At 41.6% G+C, this 20,735-nt stretch overlaps 1 protein-coding gene and 1 pseudogene across 1 annotated transcript; one reads left to right on the plus strand and one right to left on the minus strand.

Annotated features, from left to right (window-relative positions):
* Positions 1 to 2,091: 2,091 nt before the first annotated feature.
* Positions 2,092 to 8,452, minus strand: LOC133122592 (mitochondrial amidoxime-reducing component 1-like). The gene is made up of 7 exons (XM_061232682.1): positions 8,220 to 8,452; positions 4,597 to 4,767; positions 4,097 to 4,262; positions 3,702 to 3,842; positions 3,052 to 3,113; positions 2,562 to 2,633; positions 2,092 to 2,318 (listed from the first exon to the last, which is right to left on the minus strand). Exons 1-7 carry the CDS (start codon positions 8,450 to 8,452, stop codon positions 2,195 to 2,197), a joined length of 969 nt encoding a protein of 322 aa, XP_061088666.1. The 3' UTR covers positions 2,092 to 2,194.
* A 4,426-nt stretch (positions 8,453 to 12,878) lies between these two features.
* Positions 12,879 to 19,128, plus strand: LOC133122672 (DNA topoisomerase 1-like; annotated as a pseudogene).
* The last annotated feature ends 1,607 nt before the right edge of the window (positions 19,129 to 20,735 follow it).

Below are 20,735 nucleotides of genomic sequence, written 5' to 3' on the forward strand. Positions count from 1 at the left end.
CAGCCTTACCCACTAAATGTAAATCCTGAACCAGAGCTCCAACAAGTCAATGTTCAAAATTCCAAATCCTTTATCCTTTAAATTTAACCTAGTACTTCCATTGTTCCTTTTCACTCTTCAGAGGAGTGAACACTGTAATTTGTCATCACAATTTGGCCTTACAATTGCAAGCTTGAGCCACTACCTTGACTATATCATTGACTGACAATGGTTTTTAAAGGTGAGACACTAGCCAGGGTTCATAGGGTTTCTATTGCATTACTTGCAAAACATACTGGATTCATAAAAACTAAATTGCACATACAAGTCTTGCTTAGTGTGAATCAGGCATTTCTGCCCCATTCCATTGACAGTCCCAAAAAGCATCGCGTCATCAGACAAAATAAAAGTAAATACAAAAAATTTAAAAAACACAAAAAACAGGGGTGTAATAAAGTCCCGTTAGAGCTTATTCAGGGAGAGTCCAGTGAACGTAGTCAAAAAACAAGCAATGTTCATACACGTAAAATCCAGCCAAAACCAAAGTACAGTACTGAGGGAGAAGGCAGTCTCGTAATCGGTGCACCATGCAAAAAGTCTGGTAGCCAGGAAAGCTGTCAGCGGGGCAGAAGTACAGGCGGACGGCACAAGAATCAAGACCGAAGTCTGCTCCGCACAAAGACAACAGGCAAAGTCGTGGTACAGGCAGGCAATGGTCAACAAAACAGAAGTCAATAATCTTTGGTCAAAAACCAGGCTTGGATCATAAAGGGTAGACAATGGCTTGCCAAAACCCGCTAAAGAGCTGCACTGACAAACAGGAGGCAACAATTTTGCAAAGACAAGATATGAAACTGAGCTTTATATGCAGGTGTAGACAGGTGAAGACAATTAGCTCGAGAGCAGCATGAGAATGGAAATCAGGTGTGGAGGATTGACAAGTTAACAAGGTAATTGGTAGTCGTTAGTAATAAACCAATCCTGCCCTAGCGTTAGTAAATTAGTAAATGACACGCACAAGAAACATAAGGAAACATGAACACATGGTTAGAATGTTAGTATTACCCAATCCTGATCTAAAGTTAGTAAATTGGTAAGAAGACAAGGGAAATTGAAACAATTAGGGTGTGAGCGACAGAAAGGGAGAGAGAAAGCAGGAATGCAAGGTTTGCAGAAAGACACAAAAAAGTGTACGCTAAACAATGAAAGGAACAACATAACATCCATCCATCCATTATCTTAACCTGCTTATCCGGAACAGGGTCGCAGGGGGGCTGGAGCCTATCCCAGCATACATTGGGCGAAAGGCAGGAATACACCCTGGACAGGTTGCCAGTCCATCACAGGGCACACACACCATTCACTCACACACTCATACCTACGGGCAATTTAGACTCTCCAATCAGTCTAACCTGCATGTCTTTGGACTGTGGGAGGAAACCCACGCAGACACGGGGAGAACATGCAAACTCCGCACAACATAACATGAAACAACATAAATCGTGACATAACAAGTTTGCGAAATTATGACTATAAACTATATTACATGACATGGCAAGACTAACAATTAAATCGTAACAACTAAACATGAAACGTAACATGACATGACAATGAAACGTAACCAGAAATAAAACATAAAAACATGGCGAGACTAGACTAACATAATACGTGACATGACAATAACGTAACTAAGACAATAACTAAAGATGAAACATGATGTGACAAACATGAAATGTGACATTATGGATGTATTGTAACATTAGGTTTTACAATCAATGGTTAAATGAACAGCTGACCCTTCATGGTAAAATAAATCATTTTCAAATGAACACATAACAGTAGAACATTCAGCACCCACACTTGTGGTTTAACTATTAAAAATCTGAACATGGCTCATCTGTTTACACCATACTGCTTATTTGCATTGAACTGTACATTTTCATGAGCTTAATGGTGAACTTAATACTGATCACAATTAAGGATAAACGATGATAATGCGAGAACATGTGAGCAAAGCTTTCATAAACAGGTAGAATGCTTAATGATGTGTTTGAACAGAAATGGCAGGAGATTCATCCACACAATCTATAACCTCTACTGACATTTTTTTTCCTGCCACACAGTTGTTCTCTTTAGTAATTTCACCAGATATCACCCTGCTTTTTTTCCTTGTTACTACTGAAGCCAATTTCCTGGTTCCTGGTTATGGTGCAGCTCAGCTCATTATGTACACAGGATCTCCAACCTGAAAATATCCCCTTCTCTTGACACAGAAGTACTGTCCAAACAGCGGGGAGGTCTTATAGATTTTCTTCTCTGATGGGTTGCACAGACGGTAACTATGGAAACATTCATTCCAATCATTTATTCATTCCAGTTTTGAAAAGGTAAGATAAGATAAGCAAGATTTTCCTTTGTAACCATGAAAATAAGTGGTCAACACATTTATACAAATGTATAACTACAAGGGTATAACCATTAACTTCTCCTGTACATACAACCCAGGATGGAAAGTGTTTAGACACCCACAGACTGGACCTATGTATACCTTTATCTTACCTTCAACAAACAGTAGTTCTTACCTCTTGAGAGTCTCCAGAGGTTGTTTCCTGTCTATAATGCCTGTATCAGGATCGACAGTCGTGAAAATACACCTGATGGAATGAAGTCACAGTCACAACCTGTCCTTCCCTCAACCTCTTTCACACAGTCACAGTCGGTGTTTCCCTGCAGCTCATAGATGATACACATTTATATTTTATTTATTTTTTAGAAATATATATTTTCAATATATTCTGTTGACAGTTGATCCAATGACCCATGTAAAACAGAAGTCCCAAACCTGCCATCATTACTCAGTGAAATTACTTATTTTAATAAGAAAATGACTGAATCAAGCTTTATTTACACTCGGAAAGACATATTGAGGGACAAGCACCCACTTTTGCAAGTGTGTCGAGTTTACAATTAAAACACAATACCGTCAATGAAAATGTAGAGACAAAATAAATAAAAATAAGAATAATAATACATGAAATAAATGAAATAAATGACATGAGTTGAGATACCTACCTGCCACAGGACATGACTCGTTGGAGCTGCACATTGCCAATCTGGATTTGGTCCCAGGAGTCCTGACAGAACGGAACATTATCAGCTGACACTGTCATCTCATTCCACATAAAGAGAGGAAGCGGTATCATCTCACTCCACATAGAGAGGAAACAGTGCCATCTCACTCCACATAGAGAGCGGAAACAGTGCCATCTCACTCCACATAGAGAGGAAAGTGCCATCTCACTCCACATAGAGAGGAAACAGTGCCATCTCACTCCACATAGAGAGCAGAAACAGTGCCATCTCACTCCACATAGAGAGGAAACAGTGCCATCTCACTCCACATAGAGAGGAAAGTGCCATCTCACTCCACATAGAGAGGAAACAGTGCTAACTCACTCCACATAGAGAGAGGAAACAGTGCCATCTCACTCCACATAGAGAGGAAACAGTGCCATCTCATTCCACATAGAGAGAGGAAACAGTGCTAACTCACTCCACATAGAGAGAGGAAACAGTGCCATCTCACTCCACATAGAGAGAGGAAACAGTGCCATCTCACTCCACATAGAGAGAGGAAACAGTGCCATCTCACTCCACATAGAGAGGAAACAGTATCATCTCACTCCACACAAAAAGGAAACAGAACCTAAAAAAAAAAGTACCTCAGCAAAGGCACCACAGTCGCTCACAACAATATTAGGTCTGAACTGGACTGCAGTGACGTCACGTTCCAGTCTTGTGTTCAGGTCAGCCACCGAGGCCTCGGACAGGAGCATGACCGCAGCAATGTCCGAGAACATCACCTGTTGACCAATCACAGCAACTGCACCACTTTACTCACACTTCTTCCCGTCAAGTGCACCAAAGCAAGAAAAGACACACAAGTTAGCTTACCATTCAAACACCGAGGTTTACCCCTTTCAGAAAAATACATAAAAATGCAAGGTTGACCCAAACCTTCGATTTTCATCCAAAAACAATTTTGCAGGATAACCTTTATCTGAAACTTTGGCCCCATTAACTATAATGTGAAAATGCTGGTTGAAAAATTGCTTGCCTTCTCACTGGCAGGGAAGAGGGGCACCTTCTTCACTGGCCTCCTGGGGGTCATTTGTGACTCGTATTGCACAAGGCGGAAAGTCTTGCCAGAGTCCAGGTAGCGGGTGAGCCAGAGAGAGGCCTGGTCGCCACAGTCTCTGCCCTGAATGTCATCACTAAACACCCTGCAATCAATAAGAATTCTTGTGTAGCAGATCATCTTGATATCAATAATTCAGTAGGTAAACATGCACAAAGAGCCTATACTTATATATAAGAAGCTTGCCCATTAAAAAAATTATATTAATAATATTATATGTAGGTTGTAATAATTGCTCATATTTTAATAACACAAATATGATCACAGCTAAATATACTGCATTTCCATAATGTACCGTATCAGTTACTGCACGTACATTTTTCATTTCCACTGACTGACTGGCTATTAAAATATATGTTTTATGATTTTATGTTTACAGATGCATGTTTAGGTAATCTCAGCTCAGCAAGCCTGCATACCTGCAGTTGAAGACAGGGTTGCCTTTTTGATTGAGAGGGATCCTCAGTTCCTCCATGGAGGGCCCGTTGAGATACAGATGTTCCCCCTCACTCGTCATTGTCACCAGCACCAGGCGCGGTTCTTGTCGGCCCGTCACCTGTTTCCCGTCTTCGGTGATCACAAGCCATTGTCTACAGAGAAAACACACAACCACACACACGACACTGTCTGTAGCAAGAACACAGGGGCGCAGTCCAATTGCCACAGGCGGGGGCATCCACCAGCAGCTAATGGACCTCTATAATGGACTAATGGTTCAGAAGAGGGATCATCCTTCTTCTAAACCATTGGCCCTTGAATACAAAACCAGCCCTGGTTTTCTCCCAGGTAATTAACTGAACAATTAGTGCTACCAGACTGTCTTTACACCTGACTCCCAGGTTAAGGGAGGCAATTCTCAGGCCTCAAGGACCGTGTTTTGATGATTCCCCGTTTAGAAGAAAGCCATCATGATGAGAACTCAGTTTAAGATTATATTGAAAATTAAATATAGTTTGTTATCACAGAATTGCTTTACTTACCTTTTTCATTTGCATAACCTATCATATGCCTTCAACAACCATGTAGCTATAATTTGATTGTTCACTGGCATGTTTTTAAGTTGCTTAGTTACGCTACGCTAGTTCGAATCCCCGTCGGCCGGGGCCTCTCTATGCAGAGTTTGCTTGTTCTCCCCGTGTCTGCGTGGGTTTCCTCCGGGTACTCCGGTTTCCTCCCACAGTCCAAAGACATGCAGGTTAGGCTGATTGGAGAGTCTAAATTGCCCATAGGTATGAGTGTGTGAGCGAATGGTGTGTGTGCCCTGCGATGGACTGGTGACCTCTCCAGGTTCCTGCCTTTCGCCCAATGTATGCTGCGATAGGCGCCAGCCCCCCTGTGACCCTGTTCAGGATAAGCGGGTTAGGATAATGAATGAATGACCCTCTGTTCTGATATTTATTTGTGAACTAAGTGAGACATACATATTCACCAGCCGTGCATTTATTGCTGCTAAATTGTTCTACAGCCACTGAGCCACACACGTCCCCTACTTCATGCTGCAGCCCAAAATTGCTACATTTACACATTTTCCCCAACCTCGAATGTGCCACAGGATGAAAAACCAAAAGTCTAACTTTACAGTTACAGTTATAAGATTAAATGTTCATAACATAACGTATAAAATGGACATATTAATTATGCATATATATGCAATACTTCTAATTTTCAACACAATTGTACCTGCCAAAGAAACCTGTGGTTATGTATTAACTTATTGGTATCTAGTCCCCAAAGAATTCTTATAACGATTCCTTGATCAAGTTACATAGGCTGAATCTGTTGGTTTTGACTGATATGTCATCACCTCCCAGCTTACGGCTGAAACCCAAAACAATGGTACTGTATATATTTACTGAGGACAAGTAGATTGACAGACAAAGTTGACAATTTTTAGGTATAGTATACAGTAGCTGATGTCTGTTGGTCGCTTGAGGGTTTAATAAATGCAATTTATGCACGCCACGTTCTACACCGCGTTCCAAATTATTATGGAAATTGTATTTAAGTGTCATAAAGATTACATTTTTTGTTTTTCCAATTAAACTCATGGATGGTATTGTGTCTCAGGGCTCTTTGGATCACTGAAATCAATCTCAGACACCTGTGATAATTAGTTTGCCAGGTGAGCCCAATTAAAGGAAAAACTACTTAAGAAGGACGCGCCACATTATTAAGCAGACCACCATTTTTAGGCAATATGGGAAAGAAAAAGGATCTCTCTGCTGCCGAAAAGAGTGTAATAGTTCAATGCCTTGGACAAGGTATGAAAACCTTAGATATTTCACGAAAACTTAAGTGTGATCATCGTACTGTTAAGAGATTTGTGACTGATTCAGAGCACACACGGGTTTGTGCAGATAAAGGCACAATGAGGAAGGTTTCTGCCAGACAAAAACATGGGATTAAGAGAGCAGCTGCTAAAATGCCATTACAAAGCAGCAAACAGCAAGGAGGTGGCGGAGTCATGTTTTGGGCCGGAATCATGGGGAGAGAGCTGGTCGGCCCCTTTGGGGTCTCTGAAGGTGTGAAAAAGACCTCTGAAAAGTATGTGGAGTTTCTGACTGACTACTTTCTTCCATGGTTCAAAAAGAACCGTGCTTTCCGTTACAAAATCATCTTCATGCATGACAATGCACCATCTCATGCTGCAAGAAGTACCTCTGCATCATTGGCTGCTATGGGCATAAAAGGAGAGAAACTCATGGTGTGGCCCCCATCCTCCTGACCTCAACCCTATTGAGAACCTTTGGAGCATCCTCAAGCAAAAGATCTATGAGGGTGGGAGGCAGTTCACATCCAAACAGCAGCTCTGGGAGGCTATTCTGACATCCTGCAAAGGAATTCAAGCAGAAACTCTCCAAAAACTCACAAGTTCAATGGATGCAAGAATTGTGAAACTGCTATCAAATAAGGGGTCCTATGTTAAAATGTAACTTGACCTGTTAAGATGTTTTTGATTGAAATAACTTTTAATTTCAGTAAATATGACCTCCTAATGCTGCAAATTCAACAAATGACAATTTTCAGTTCTTTACAACCTATAAAATGTTTTGAAACTCTGTTGTGCGTAATAATTTGGAACAGTGCATTTTAATTTTTTTATTTTTGAAAAAAATACTGTTATCATTGGGAGGTTTGTTCAATAACATTGGCATTATACCCTAACAGTTGATGACTTGAAAATGATGCTGACTGTCATTTGCATCGACTATTTAGGAAAATAAGAGAAAAATATAACTTGCATAATAATTTGGAACACAGTGTATTTCTAGCATGCACCTTTCTGCAATGAAATGCACCAGCCTATGCATGTTACTCGCATGCTATTTGATTCTAGTAGCCGGCTACTGCGCGTTTGTTTTCTTGAAACGTCGCTAGTTGCGCATATTATTTTAATAGTTTCTATACACACGTTTTTTTAACTCAATGATTCTTCAGATTTTGTTTTCCAGTTCTCCGTGATTTTCTTTGCCAAGACTATGATCCATGAATTCAGCCAATATTTTCTGTGAAAAACACCCAGCCTTAGCCATGACCAATATACGATTCAAGATGACTAATTTCGATCCGGGAATTTTGCATTGCCCTATACATTCTGTACGCCCATATAAGTTAGATCTTTACAGATAAACCCTTCCCCGCCAATTATTTTGGAAAAAACCTGTCATTTTCAGACGATTTAAAAAAATGTATATTTAATATAGTATTTTTTATGCTGATTATGAAAAATAACTTGAATTCCATTTTTTCCCATTTTTGTGGTTGAAATTTAATTTTGAAAATAAAAGTGTTTAGACGTGTTTACTCGTCCGTGACTGAAAAAAACACATTCGGTAAAAACGTTACACAACATACCCCTCCCTCTCCCACGTGTACACTGCAAAGTGTAAACTGTTTAGAATCAACGTAGACCAGTGTTATGGACTGTTTCCAACCCTGAACGTTTATTCTGTGCTTGGTTTTTGTAAATGCACAGTGCTTGCAAACCTATCGCTTCGAGGATGCTGGAATGTGCGCCTCATTTAGTAAATAATCTACTTACCGGTCCTTTAGTTGGCCGCATTTCAAACCCATTTCTAGACATTCAGCTGTGTTCACACTTACTCCTTTCCCAGATTTAATTGGGTAGATAACAAGTTGCGACACTACTCCTACACGAGTAAGCTTTTTTGTTTTTTTCAAAAATATATATCCAAATCCCAATCCGAGTGCAGTCAGAACGACTCCAGCAGTATATATCAGGGCGTGTCTGTTGTCATTAAACGCATTTGTCATATTAACAATTCACGTGGCAACAAACTCGGACCAGAGAAAATCAAAGACCAGTCTTACTTTCTTCTTCTTTAGTGTTGTTAAACGGCGGTTTTGAAACTAACATTTGTGCATTACTGCCACCTACTGAGTGTTGGTTTCAGTCCAGTTTATTACCATGGCAACCTTCTCCTATCCATGTTTATAATTTCTATAAAATCTTATTCCCTATGATGTGTTTTCCAATGACCCAGGCCTGTTCTGCTCTTTCCTCCCAGTTCCATTTTCTTCCCTCACTTTCCCTGTTGCCTCCGCATTTTATTCTTAGCTCTAGTCCTTTCCTTTCAACACTCCTTCTCTCACTTTGCTTTGCACCCACAGTGGGGTTCTTTTGTTATCTTTTTGTTAGTTTTTCCTCTTCTGTACACCTGTATTTCCATGGGTGTACACCACCTACCAGTGGCGAAAGCTAGTTAGGAAGATTTTTTTTATGGGCCCTTCCTGTAAGACGCAGGCACGCACATGCAATCGCATATAACCTATGCACACAAACACACACACACACATACACACACACACACACAGCACAATTAGACAGATATTTTACAGACAATACTTTACATACACTCATGAGTAACATATGATGAAATATGAGTAAAATATGAATTAATGTATGAAAATTTATTAGCTTTTGTTTCCCCTGTTTGTCATCATTATAAAAATTTTTTACAGTATATTTCTACTTATTGCAGGTACTTATTCGTATTATGGACGTAGCTCCTCCTGCAAATAATAAAACTAAATGGACCAAACGTGAAAATCAAACGTCCACACACCTATTTGGTCGCTTCCTCTTTGTTAAGCGATACTATTTATACTATTTATAAGGTTTTTAAAAACAGCCCCCTGATTTAACATTGGTGGAATCCTGAGTTTACGACAGAACATCAGTCCATCAATTGAACAAACAATTCTAATTCATGGAAATTCCAGAGGAACTGACTGAATTGAAGTGGAACTGACTGAAATGGAGGGACTGGCTGAATTGAAAAGTAACTGACTGAATCGAAGGGGAAAACGTAGGGGTTGCAGCTGGGGTTACCGTGAGATATTGTCACTCCAGTGAGAATATATCAGGTAAGTCACTCCTTTTCATGTATTACTGCATTGCAATTTTACAAATGTTTTACCAAAAATTTAATAACGATACAGTGGTTACAACGGTTACTTGTGAGGACCCAAATGCAGATGCAGACCAGTCAGGTTAAGCACTCCTTACTGGAGGCGTTTATTAAGGAATGACAGAGTGAGAGCAGATGAGAATCCCCTGACCAGCAACCAGGCAGGCGAGGCTGGCAGGAACCAGTAAAGATGGCAGGGAACAAGAGGGTGAGCAGGCAGGCTAACTGGCAGGGACCAGCGAAGATGGCGGGAACTAGCAGGAATCAGCAGGACAGGCAGGGGACAAGACTGGGTACAGAGACAAACTGAATAGCTTCACAGGAACTGACAAGGACATGAAAAAGGCGCTTGACTTCAACAGTCTGGCAGGGAAGGGAGTGTGAGCTGGGACTAAACGGTGACAAGGACAGGTGTAGGAAATCTAACTAATAACTAACTACATGGAAGTGAATGCTCTACATGTGCCAGTGCTAATTGAATGATTGAAGGGGAGTGAGGAATATTGTGAGAACTGCAGGGCAAAATAAATCAGTGTTAATGGATAAATGAGGTGATAATAAAGCAGGTGAAACTGATCAGGAAGTGAGGCGTGGTAATGAGGCAAGTGAAGTGACAGTGAGATGGAAAAACAGGACCGGACAGAGAACACAAACTGCACCCAACGTATGACAAGGAAAAATAACAACACACATAAATTAAATACAATACATGACACAAGGGGAACTGGGGAAACACATAAACAAAAGGACGGGGATCCGGAAGCAGCAGTAACTTATTTTTATGATGCCGTTTTAACGAGGGAGCGGATCGATATTTTAAGTTAATATTATTTTAGGAAGAAACATTTTAGTAAGTACTGTGTGTATTTCGAAATATATGAATGCTTTGAATGATTGTATATACATATTAGCTTTTATGTTGAAAACATCTGAACACATTGCTGTTACAGGCCATGAAACCAGTAAGAATTCTGATTAGAAAACAACCAAAGCATTAGAATGTTTGAGTAAGTTAGAATGTTCTGTATTGTTAACCTCTATGAAGTCACAGGGGATGATGAAATTCAGAGCACTACCAGAAGATTTTCAGTTTAGACGTTAACAACTGCTAACAGCTTTCACCGTCATGGATTTTTTACTCCAATAATGACAACAAAACTTGTACTTTTTGATTTTCTGGGACCAGAGCCTCCTCCTGCTCTGTGAGTATAACCCTCCAGTGTTTCCAAATTGACGGTGAATTGGGTGATGGTGAAGGTGAATTGGGCTATTTGTAATTTGAACTCTTCATGAATGTTCAGGTTTAATTCAAAGGATTCATAGCTTCTGTGATGTCACAGTGGGGAGGTGTTAGAATACAGGAAGATATCAGCTGGCACTGCCTGATAGAACTTTTGTAGTTCAAACTGGTTTTCCGATGATGATGTCGTTTTGTAGGCCAACCTGGAAGATCCTTGCCTCCAGAGCCATGCTATGGGTGTTTCCATGCTTTTCTTTTTCTTTTTTTTTATATTTCGAATGCCGTTTCTATCTAAAAAAGGTCACTTGAGTGACATCTTGTAAACGAGAATTTCAAAGCTGTTAGGCCTATGTACTTTTAAAAAGTTTGTTCCTCACAAGTTGCTATAGATATTGAAACTACAATGGTAATCTCACCTGCACATGGAGTAGCAACTTGAATGGTGGCTGGTGAAATGTGACCATTTTTGTAGTTTGAATTTAGCAACTTGCTTTTTTAACGCACATGACAGCTTTGAAATTCCTATTTGAACTATTAACGGATGTAATTTAACTTATAGAACAAATTGTGAAACAGCTTACGTTAGCCACAGACCTAATATTCAGCTGATAATGAAATCTCTATGGGGGACAAAGTGTGGGAAATCTGCTGAGGGAACCAATGGTTCAAAAATGCTAACTTGGTTTTAGGACTACAAACGTTAGTGTTAAAAAAGAGTATTAAAAAAACACTTCCAAACACCTGTAGCCTGCTTACTGTATGCCACGCTCACATCAGTGTGAGTTCCCCAAATTATGGGGAAAAATCTTGTATTTCAAAGTAGAAAATATGGGAACTTTCTATAATCTCCAACCTGGCAGTAAGAAACATGGAAGTGAGTGAGTTGAGCAAGAAAAATGGCTTCCACAACTACAAATCTGCCGACTGTTCAGGTTAACAAAATCATAATATCGTATGTCTATGTTGTATTTTTACACAGTATTAATATTTTATTTTATATTTATTTTACCACCATCTTGAGTTTCCCAGAGTGCACAGTGAGTGAACACGTTCAAATCGGAGTGATTTGGGGTGTTCTGAACGAGGCATTAGAACCATAGATTCTCTGTTGTAATTTGAGAGTTAGGCTGCCCCCGCATTCCTTCTGTCCTAAAACTGTAATACGGCAGAATAAATAAGCGCAAAGCAATCTAAAATCCCAAATAAAATTGGGTTGAGTTCAATCAAATGTATTTAAAAATAGTTGGAATTAAATGTAGTGCAGTGGGTCCACAGTATGGGTCGCAAAGCATAATATAACACAGCATAACATAGCATAGCATAACGATGAGAACAGGCCATTCAGCCAAGTAATGGTTGCCTTTTCATACCACTAAATTGTATGCTTACTTTGCCTTAAAACTAGATAGCATCTAGCACCTTATCAATCCCAGTGTTTCTGCCTCCACTACATGTCCGAGCAAGATTCCATACCACTCTCAAAAAATGTTTTCCTTGCGTGTACAGAATTTATCATTTGCTAATTTCCAACTAGGTCCCCTCGTTGTGCTAACTGAGCTCACCCTGAATAATTGCCTGTACTTCACTGTTATGAGACAATGCATATTCATCAAACATTCAAACTATCCTGCTGAGAAAAGGTTTTGAAACAGCTGGTAGCTGGATGATCAATTCAGACTAGCTCCCAGCTTGACATGTTTTGACCAGCTCAAGCAATGTTTTGAAACAACTGGTAGACCAACTCATATCCAGCTAGAGGAGCTTATAACCAGCTTGGCCATGCTCGTTGACCAGCTCATACCCAGCCAGAACAGAAACCAGCTTGACCAGCTTAATTTTCACACTGGTCAAGCTGGCACAGCTGGATTTTACAGCAGGATAGTCAGTCCTTCATACTTTAGTCTCAATTTATTTCTGCTCTTCAACAATATGTTGAAACAGTGTTAGGTGGTGTGAAAATTGCCATTAACTGCTAATCCCACCCCTCAGCCTGAAAAGGAAGCATGCAGGAAAAAGTGAAGTTGGAGAGATGGAAGGAGGAAGAAAGAAGAGTGACACAGAGAGGAAGAGAGAGGAGGGGAAGGGAGATAAGAACAAGGAGAGGAAAAAGGAGGTGGTTGAGGCTGGCCCAAAAAAAGACAGGTTGGAATCGGATTATAAGAAAAGGAGGATGCAAGAGGGACAGGCCGGACCGAGTAAGGAGAAGATAGGGAAGAAGGAGAAAGAGAGAGAGAGGCTCAAGAAGATCTGGAAGAAAGAGATGGACAGGAGGAAGGCTTTGAAGAAGCAAGGAGAAGAAGAAGTTAAAGTAAAAAATGAAAAGCACATTGCAAAGAAAGGGCACAAACGGGTGGAGCAGAGAGAAGTAGAGGCCTGGCCAAAAATGAAGAGAAAGACCAATGAGGATGAGGGGGAACCCGAGAAGAAAACAAAGAACACTGGAGAGCAGAAGGAACTTGGGCCAACGAAGAACCCTGCAGAGGAGAAGGATCTGAGGAAGCACTTAATGAAAATTAAAAAGCAAAAAGAAGAAAGGCGAAAACAACTGAAGGAGGCAGAATATCAGAAAGAGATGGCCAAGAAACAGAAGAAAGCGGCAGAGCTTCTTCTGAAGGATCTTACCAAGAAAGAGCCAAAAGAGTTTCTGAAGGTCCAGCCAAAAAATGAGAAGATAAAGGGCACTGAGGATGAGGAGGAGCTGAAGAAGACTTCAAAGGATGCTATTGAACAGAAAGAACTTGGACTAAAGACGCATTTAATCAGAATTAAGAAGGAAAGGGGTGTCTCGGTGGCGCAGCCTGTAGAGCACTGACCGCACGCTCATTGCGAGCCGCGACGTCAACGGTTCGAATCCGACCATCTGACAATTTGTCGCATGTCTTTCCCTCTCTCTCGCCCCCATTCTTCCTGTCTCTATACACTGTCCAATAAAGCTGAAAAAGGCCTAAAAAATATCTTTAAAAAAAAGAATTAAGAAGGAAAAAGAAGCAATGCGAAAAGAGCTAAAGAAGGACGAGCTTCAAAAGGAGATGGACAAGAAACAGGCAACTGGAGTAGAACTTCTGAAGGAAAGTACACAGAAATAGAAAAAACAGGCAGAGCTTCTAAAGCAAATGATTCGGAAGAAGGATGAGGCGGAGTTTCAAAAGGAGGTGGTTACAAAGGCACACAAGGAGGTGGGGCTCAGGGAGATGATTCATCAGGAAAAGGTGACTGAGGTAGAGCTGAGGAAGACTTTCAAGGACACTAAAGAACAGAGAGGACTTGGACTAAGCACACATTTGATGAGAATTAAGATGGAAAAAGAAGCAATGCGAAAAGAGCTAAAGAAGGAGGAGCTTCAAAAGGAGGTGGATAAGAAACAGGCAAGAGGAGTGGAGCTTCTGAAGGAGACTACTCAGAAATGGCAAAAGCAGGCCGAGCTTCTAAAGCAAATGATTCGGGAGAAGGATGAGGTGGAGCTTCAGAAAGAGGTGCTTAAAAAGGCACAAAATGAGGCGGGGCTAAAGAAGGAGGTCATTATGAAGGGAGAACAAGAGACGGACCTTATGAAGGAGGTGGTTACAAAGGCACACAAGGAGGTGGGGCTTAGGGAGATGATTCATCAGGAAAAAGTGACTGAGGTAGAGCTGAGGAAGACTTCCAAGGACACTAAAGAACAGAGAGGACTTGGACTTGGACTAAAGATGAGAATTAAGAAGGAAAAAGAAGCAATGCGAAAAGAGCTAAAGAAGGAGGAGCTTCACAATGAGATGGAAAGTACGCAGAAATGGCAGAAACAGGCGGAGCTTCTAAAGCAAATGATTCGGCAGAAAACAAATGTGAATACAAAGGCAGAAAAAGGGGCAGAGCTGAAGGAGATGATTAATAAGAAAAACAAGGAGAAGGAGGTGATTAAGAAATCACAAAAAGAGCCGAGGATTCAGAAGATGATTAAGGTGTGTGTACGTACACACAAACACGCACATGCATGTATGCACACACATTAGCAGAGAAAGTGTTTCCCATTCTTTGATTTAACAGTTAACCTTTGCTCTTGCCATCCCAGAAGCGTAAGGAAGGGACAGACTGCCTGGTGTCTTGGACACAGAATCCCGATGAGGACATTAAGCCTGTGAGGCCCATGAAGGTTAGGAAGAAAGAAGGAAACCAGCAACAGAGATGGTGTGTGTGTGTGTATGTATGTATTTGTGTTGGTGTGTATGGGCATTTGTTTATGCATGAGCACGGAGTCGATACCAGGCCATATGGTGGCCAATGAGGGAGTCATGGGAATTCATGCTACAGACGGGTATTCAGAAAATCTATATAAAAATACATGAAAAATTATCTATTAATTGATAATTAATGGCAAAATAATGAAAACAATATTAAAAATAACCTGTCATCAATCATCATTGGGAATGTGCAGTTGCCATAGCTTTCCTGTACAGCGATGATGGGGGAATGATCTCACTTCTTCTTTCTCTGCTTACATTTTGTCCATCTCTCTGTAAGGTGGGAGGAAGAAAGGAATGAAGATGGGACCAAATGGAGGTTCCTTGAACACAGGGGACCGTTGTTTCCTGCAGAATATCAACCATTTCCCGATGATGTCAATTTCTACTATGGCGGTAAGTACATTGATGGAGCTGCAACATTTTTGATGTTGCATTTTATGTTTAAACGTTTTGGGGGAAAGAAGAGAGTGCGTGTGTGTTGTAACCTGAGGGTGTGTGTGTGTTCTCTGTACTCAGGGAAAGTAGTAAAGCTGAATCCACGAGCAGAGGAAGTGGCCTTCTTCTATGCTCAGATGCTGGATCAGCAGTGCATCACCAGTGAGGTGTTTCTTAAGAACTTCCTCTCAGACTGGAGAAGGGTGAGGAAGGGGAGAGCAGGAAGTAAAGGGGAAAAAAGGGTGGGGGGTAGGGGTAGGTGACTGATTAGTTGATTTTGTTGTGTTGGTTTGTTAAAAGGGCAGTTCACCCAAAAATGAAATTAAAGTATGGGGTCCAAGTTTCCGCCGAAGCAGTGTTTATATCCACAAGGAACTGTATATTTCAGGAAAAAAAATCTCATTTTGAGCAGTCTAATGTAAAAAGTCTGTACATTGAAGAGCATGAAAGATTAGACCGACAGGTCCAGTATATCATCGTGAACTGTATCCAAAGTGCCGTCAGATCTCGATTATTATTCACATCTCAGAAAACTATCTGGATGGTTAGATAGTGCCCTGGGTAAGGGAAAACAGACTTTCATTTCTGTTTGAACTGCCCCTTTAATCGGTTCCTTGCATATGCTTCTCTGCACAGGAGATGACTCCAGAGGAGAGGATGTTGATAACAGATCTGAATAAGTGTGATTTCTTTAAGCTCTTCGACCTGAACAAGAGGAGGGTGGATGCCCAATATAATATGAGCAAGGAGGAGAAACAGGTGGGTGTGAGTCCAACCATCATGGGTGGGGTAAAGTCTGACATCTCAGGTCATTCTTAAGCATTTCCTTCGCCCCACTGCCTGTCCCTCCCACTCTCAGTCTCATTATTTATGCATTTCCAGGCCATCACAGAGGCCAATAAGAGGCTCACAGAAGAGTATTGCTACTACACTCTGAACCAGCACCGTGAACGCATCGAAAACTTCCAGATTGAGCCCCCGGGCCTCTTCTGCGGCCGAGGGGACCACCTCAAAGAGGGGATGCTGAAGAGGAGGATTCAGCCTGAGGACGTCATCATCAACTGCAGCAGGTAAGAGGCATGCTGGGAGCTAGCGACATGATAGGAGTGAAGCATGCTGGGAGCTAGAGGCATGATAGGAGTGAAGCATGCTGGAAGCTAGAGGCATGATAGGAGTGAGGCATGCTGGGAACTAGAGACATGATAGGAGTGAAGCATGCTGGGAGCTAGAGGCATGATAGGAGTGAAGTATGCTGGGAGCTAGAGACATGATAAGTGAAGCATGCTGGGAGCTAGAGACATGATAGGAGTGAAGCATGCCCCCCCCCACAGACAGGCACAAATCCCAGAGCCCCCTGCTGGTCACCAGTGGAAGGAAGTCCGCCATGACAACACTGTCACATGGCTAGCCAGCTGGACAGAGAACATTCAGGGAGCCAGCAGATATATCAAGCTTAATGCCAGTTCCAAACCTCAGGTACCCGCTGGACCCAACCATTCACAAAAACCACACCAGACATGTGGATCACCATCCTTAAAGACAGGAAGTGATGTAACAGCAAGCAAAGTAGACCTTTTGTGCTGTCCACCCAGGGTGAGAAGGACTGGGAGAAGTATGAGCTGGCCCGGAGACTGAACTCATACTTAGACCAGATCCGGTCCCAGTACTACCAGGACATGGACTCCGCAGAGATGGTGATTCGGCAGAGAGCCACCGCTCTCTACTTCATTGACAAAGTGAGTGGAGGGCGGGACTTCCTGTCTGCGACACGTCTCTACAGTCTCTTCACTGGCTGAGCAGGCAGTCTCAAGATGTGACGTGGAAATGACTGCCACCTTTCGATTCCAGACAATAGAGCCTTGATATTTCATTACTGATTCGGTCAAATCACGAAATTAATAAAAATTCAATTTTCAATTTGAAAAAACAATTAAATAATGAACAGAAAGATAACCTGTCATTAGTCATCAACTGAGAAAATGCAGTTGCTAAGGAAGTGACAAAACCGCTTTCAGCATCAGTAATCGTCGATGATGATTTTTCCGTCGATGAACTGAATGTAAATTAGTTGTGTCACTGCAGCTGGCCCTGAGTGTGGGGAGCGAAAAGAAGGTGAGCTGCTCCTCGCTCTGTGTGAAGAACATCACTCTGCACAAAGAGCGCAATGGAAATGAGCGCAATTGTCGAGTTTGACTTCCTTCGCAAAGACCTCATCCGCTCCTACGACAAAGTGCCCGTCACAAAGAGGGTGAGTGGAGATGCCGGGCAGAACATTTCCTTAATATTTGTTTCTTCACTATGAGCAGTGCCTGTTTATGCAGAATGGTTGTCCTGTTGTTCTGCGATCCAGGTCTATAAAAACCTTGAGAACTTCATAGAGAACAAGGAGACGGGAGACAAATTGTTCGACCTACTGACCGTGAGTCTCCAACCTGATTGTTTCTGTTCAGACAGAAAGTATCTAGTTAAATTAACGTGTGTGTGTGTGTGTGTGTGTGTGTGTATGTCTGTGTCTGTGTGTGTCTATAACACTCTCATTCTCTCGCTCCCTGCTCAGTCGTCCACTCTAAATGAGTACATCAGCTCTCTGATGCCCGGTCTGACTGGCAAAGTTTTTAGAACATACAACGCCTCAGTAGCCCTGCAGAAGAGCCTGAGGGAACTGTCCTGCTGTGAGTATCTGCACCTCTACTCTACTATACTACAACTGCTCTCCTACTACTAATCTGCTCACCCTTACAGCCAGTCTTACACACCTGTACTTTTCCTCCCCCTTTCTCCCTCTCCCCCTGTCTCTCATCACAGTGTCAGATGGCCAGGCTGAGAAGCTGCTTGCCTACAACAGGGCTAACCCTGCAGCTGCAGTTCACTGTAACCACCAGCAGGCGGATACAAAGAACTTTGAGCAGTCCATGGATGGACTGTATGCCAAGGTAAATGGGGAGCAGTGCGAAACATGCAGTGCATGATTCAGGGAGAAAAACAGATCTTGAAAAAACATCTTGCTCTGGCTTCTATGTTCTCCTCCAGATTGACAGTATGACACAGGAGCCTGTCCAGGCCAAGTCTAAGCTGACAGTGGCCATATGGAATGCCAAGGGCTGTCCCAACAGCAAGTGGCATGTGTGTATTGTCCTCACTTGCCACTTGTGTAAGCTCACTGTGTGTGTGTTTCAGTGAGGTTAAGAAAAAGCGGAAAGCAACACGCCAGCTTGAGGACCAGCTACTGAAGCTGAGCATTCAGGCCATTGGCAGAGAGGAGGGCAGGCAGATCAGCCTGAGCACCTTCAAAAGCAACTACCTGGACCCCCGCATCACCATCGCCTGGTGAGCACGTGCACACAGACACACACATACACACACACATGGAAGTGCACACACAAACACACACCATGCTGGAAATCACCACCATTTTGTTTCTTAATTATTTAAAATCTACAGGGCAAGAGGCTCAATGTGTGTGGAGTGGGTCTGCTAAATTCTACACGCATGGCTGCTTAACCTCGTACTCTCTTCTCCAGGTGCATGAACATGAATGTGCCCTTGGAGAAAATCTACAACAAAACCCAGAGAGTGAAGTTTGCCTGGGCTATCGGCATAACCAAAGCTGACTTTGATTTTTGAGCCCCCACTGATCATTTCAACAGCCCTGACCCCTTTTTCCCCATCCACCACCACAAAACTAAAACAAATAAATAATTAAACAGCTTTGATTGATTTATGTAATGATTTTACTTGATTTGATTTATGTAATTGTATTTACCTGATCAATATGTATTAATTTAAGATATGTGTGAAACCAAATGAAATCCTATTAAAATCTATTGCAAAACAATTATTGTTATCTGGTATTCATTCTTTGTTTGTGGGATGGCTATTTATACACACCACATGCCAATCCACAGTAGCATTTTGTTGAGTAGCCTACAAAACTCTGATGATGTCATAGCCTACAAATGCAACTGCAGAACCCTTATTGTACATACAGATGTGACAGCTCTGGAGCATCAGACTATATAACATTACATTAAATTACAGTCATTTTGCAGACACTCTTATCGAGAGTGATCATATAGATACAACTTGAACCCTTAAAGAGTACATCAACTTTCCAACTAGCATACCACAGTTTTGCAGCTAGAATACCCCGAATACTAAAATAATTATACATAAGTGCTATTATATCCTATGGCATACACATGGCTAATTATAGTAGTGAGGTAGGGACTGGGGGTAGGGATCAAACTGTAGTTGACATGACTGAAGTATAGCTGTATCAATGAAACAGAGTGTAATGGAAGCAAATGTTTCTTTAATGTCTTAATGTGATGCCAGCCAAGCTCAGATAGCCAGTCGGCTGGCAACATGGGGCATTACTGGAACAGCTGAACTGAGCTATGGCTGTGTAATACCATTAGAATTAACAGCATGGGAGATGGTTAGTTATGCCACTTTTATCATGAAACTGTAATGTTTCTGTATTTGTCCTGTGTGTATTTATGTTTATTCTTGTTATTTATCCATTTTTCATACATCCTTGGTTATTGTTTTCCATTACATTTCTCATTTGTCATCCCCTGTTATGTCTGCGTCTGAATGTCTACCAGCCTAGTCACTCCCCTGTCTGCGTGTCCCACTATTCGGGTGTTTACGGTAGTTTCGCGTTTTCAAAAATTCCTTCCAAACTCAAGATTCTTACTTCCTGCTTTTTCTTGGTAGTTAAATGTTGTAAAGCACTATTCTTACTAACTACTACTAATCTAGGTATTGTACAGTACTAATCCGATTAATACACTTACTGTCTCTCTAACTAACTAACAATCACTTTTATTGGGTAGTTTAGAAATATTCACGTAACTAATTCGTTAACGCAATCTCTTAGTTTTTCTGCACTATTCTATAACTCCGCCTCCCTATGCTATCCCTAATTACTCGCTTAGTTTCAGCGAAGTGTTCGCACCTGTCTCTGACTATCACTACGTCTTCAATCTATGCAAATGTCTACTCCCTAATCCGGAGCCGTATGTTTTACATGTTTTGTTACGTGCATCCAGTCCGCGTTTTCGTCTCCCTCCCGTTATTATGTTATTACCCTATTATGTTTCCCCACCTGTTGTCTATTTGTTTAGTCCACCTTTTTCCCAGCCCCGCCTAGATTGTCACCTTCCCTCATGTATTTAAACCTCAGTCTCTGTTTGAACCAGTGTTAGAACGTTGATCCGTTTTAGTGC

This window comes from Conger conger, chromosome 1 (assembly GCF_963514075.1).
Source record: "Conger conger chromosome 1, fConCon1.1, whole genome shotgun sequence".
Lineage (NCBI taxonomy): Eukaryota > Metazoa > Chordata > Actinopteri > Anguilliformes > Congridae > Conger > Conger conger.

Excerpts from the sequence above, each read along its gene's own strand:
- LOC133122592 (XM_061232682.1), bottom strand. The coding sequence starts at position 8,452 with ATGACAAATGCGTTTAATGACAACAGACACGCCCTGATATATACTGCT. Across the intron at positions 3,114-3,701 it reads ACTGTGGTGCCTTTGCTGAG|GACTCCTGGGACCAAATCCA; the intron begins GTACTTTTTTTT and ends CCGTTCTGTCAG. Across the intron at positions 2,319-2,561 it reads CCTCTGGAGACTCTCAAGAG|TTACCGTCTGTGCAACCCAT; the intron begins GTAAGAACTACT and ends ATGTTTCCATAG.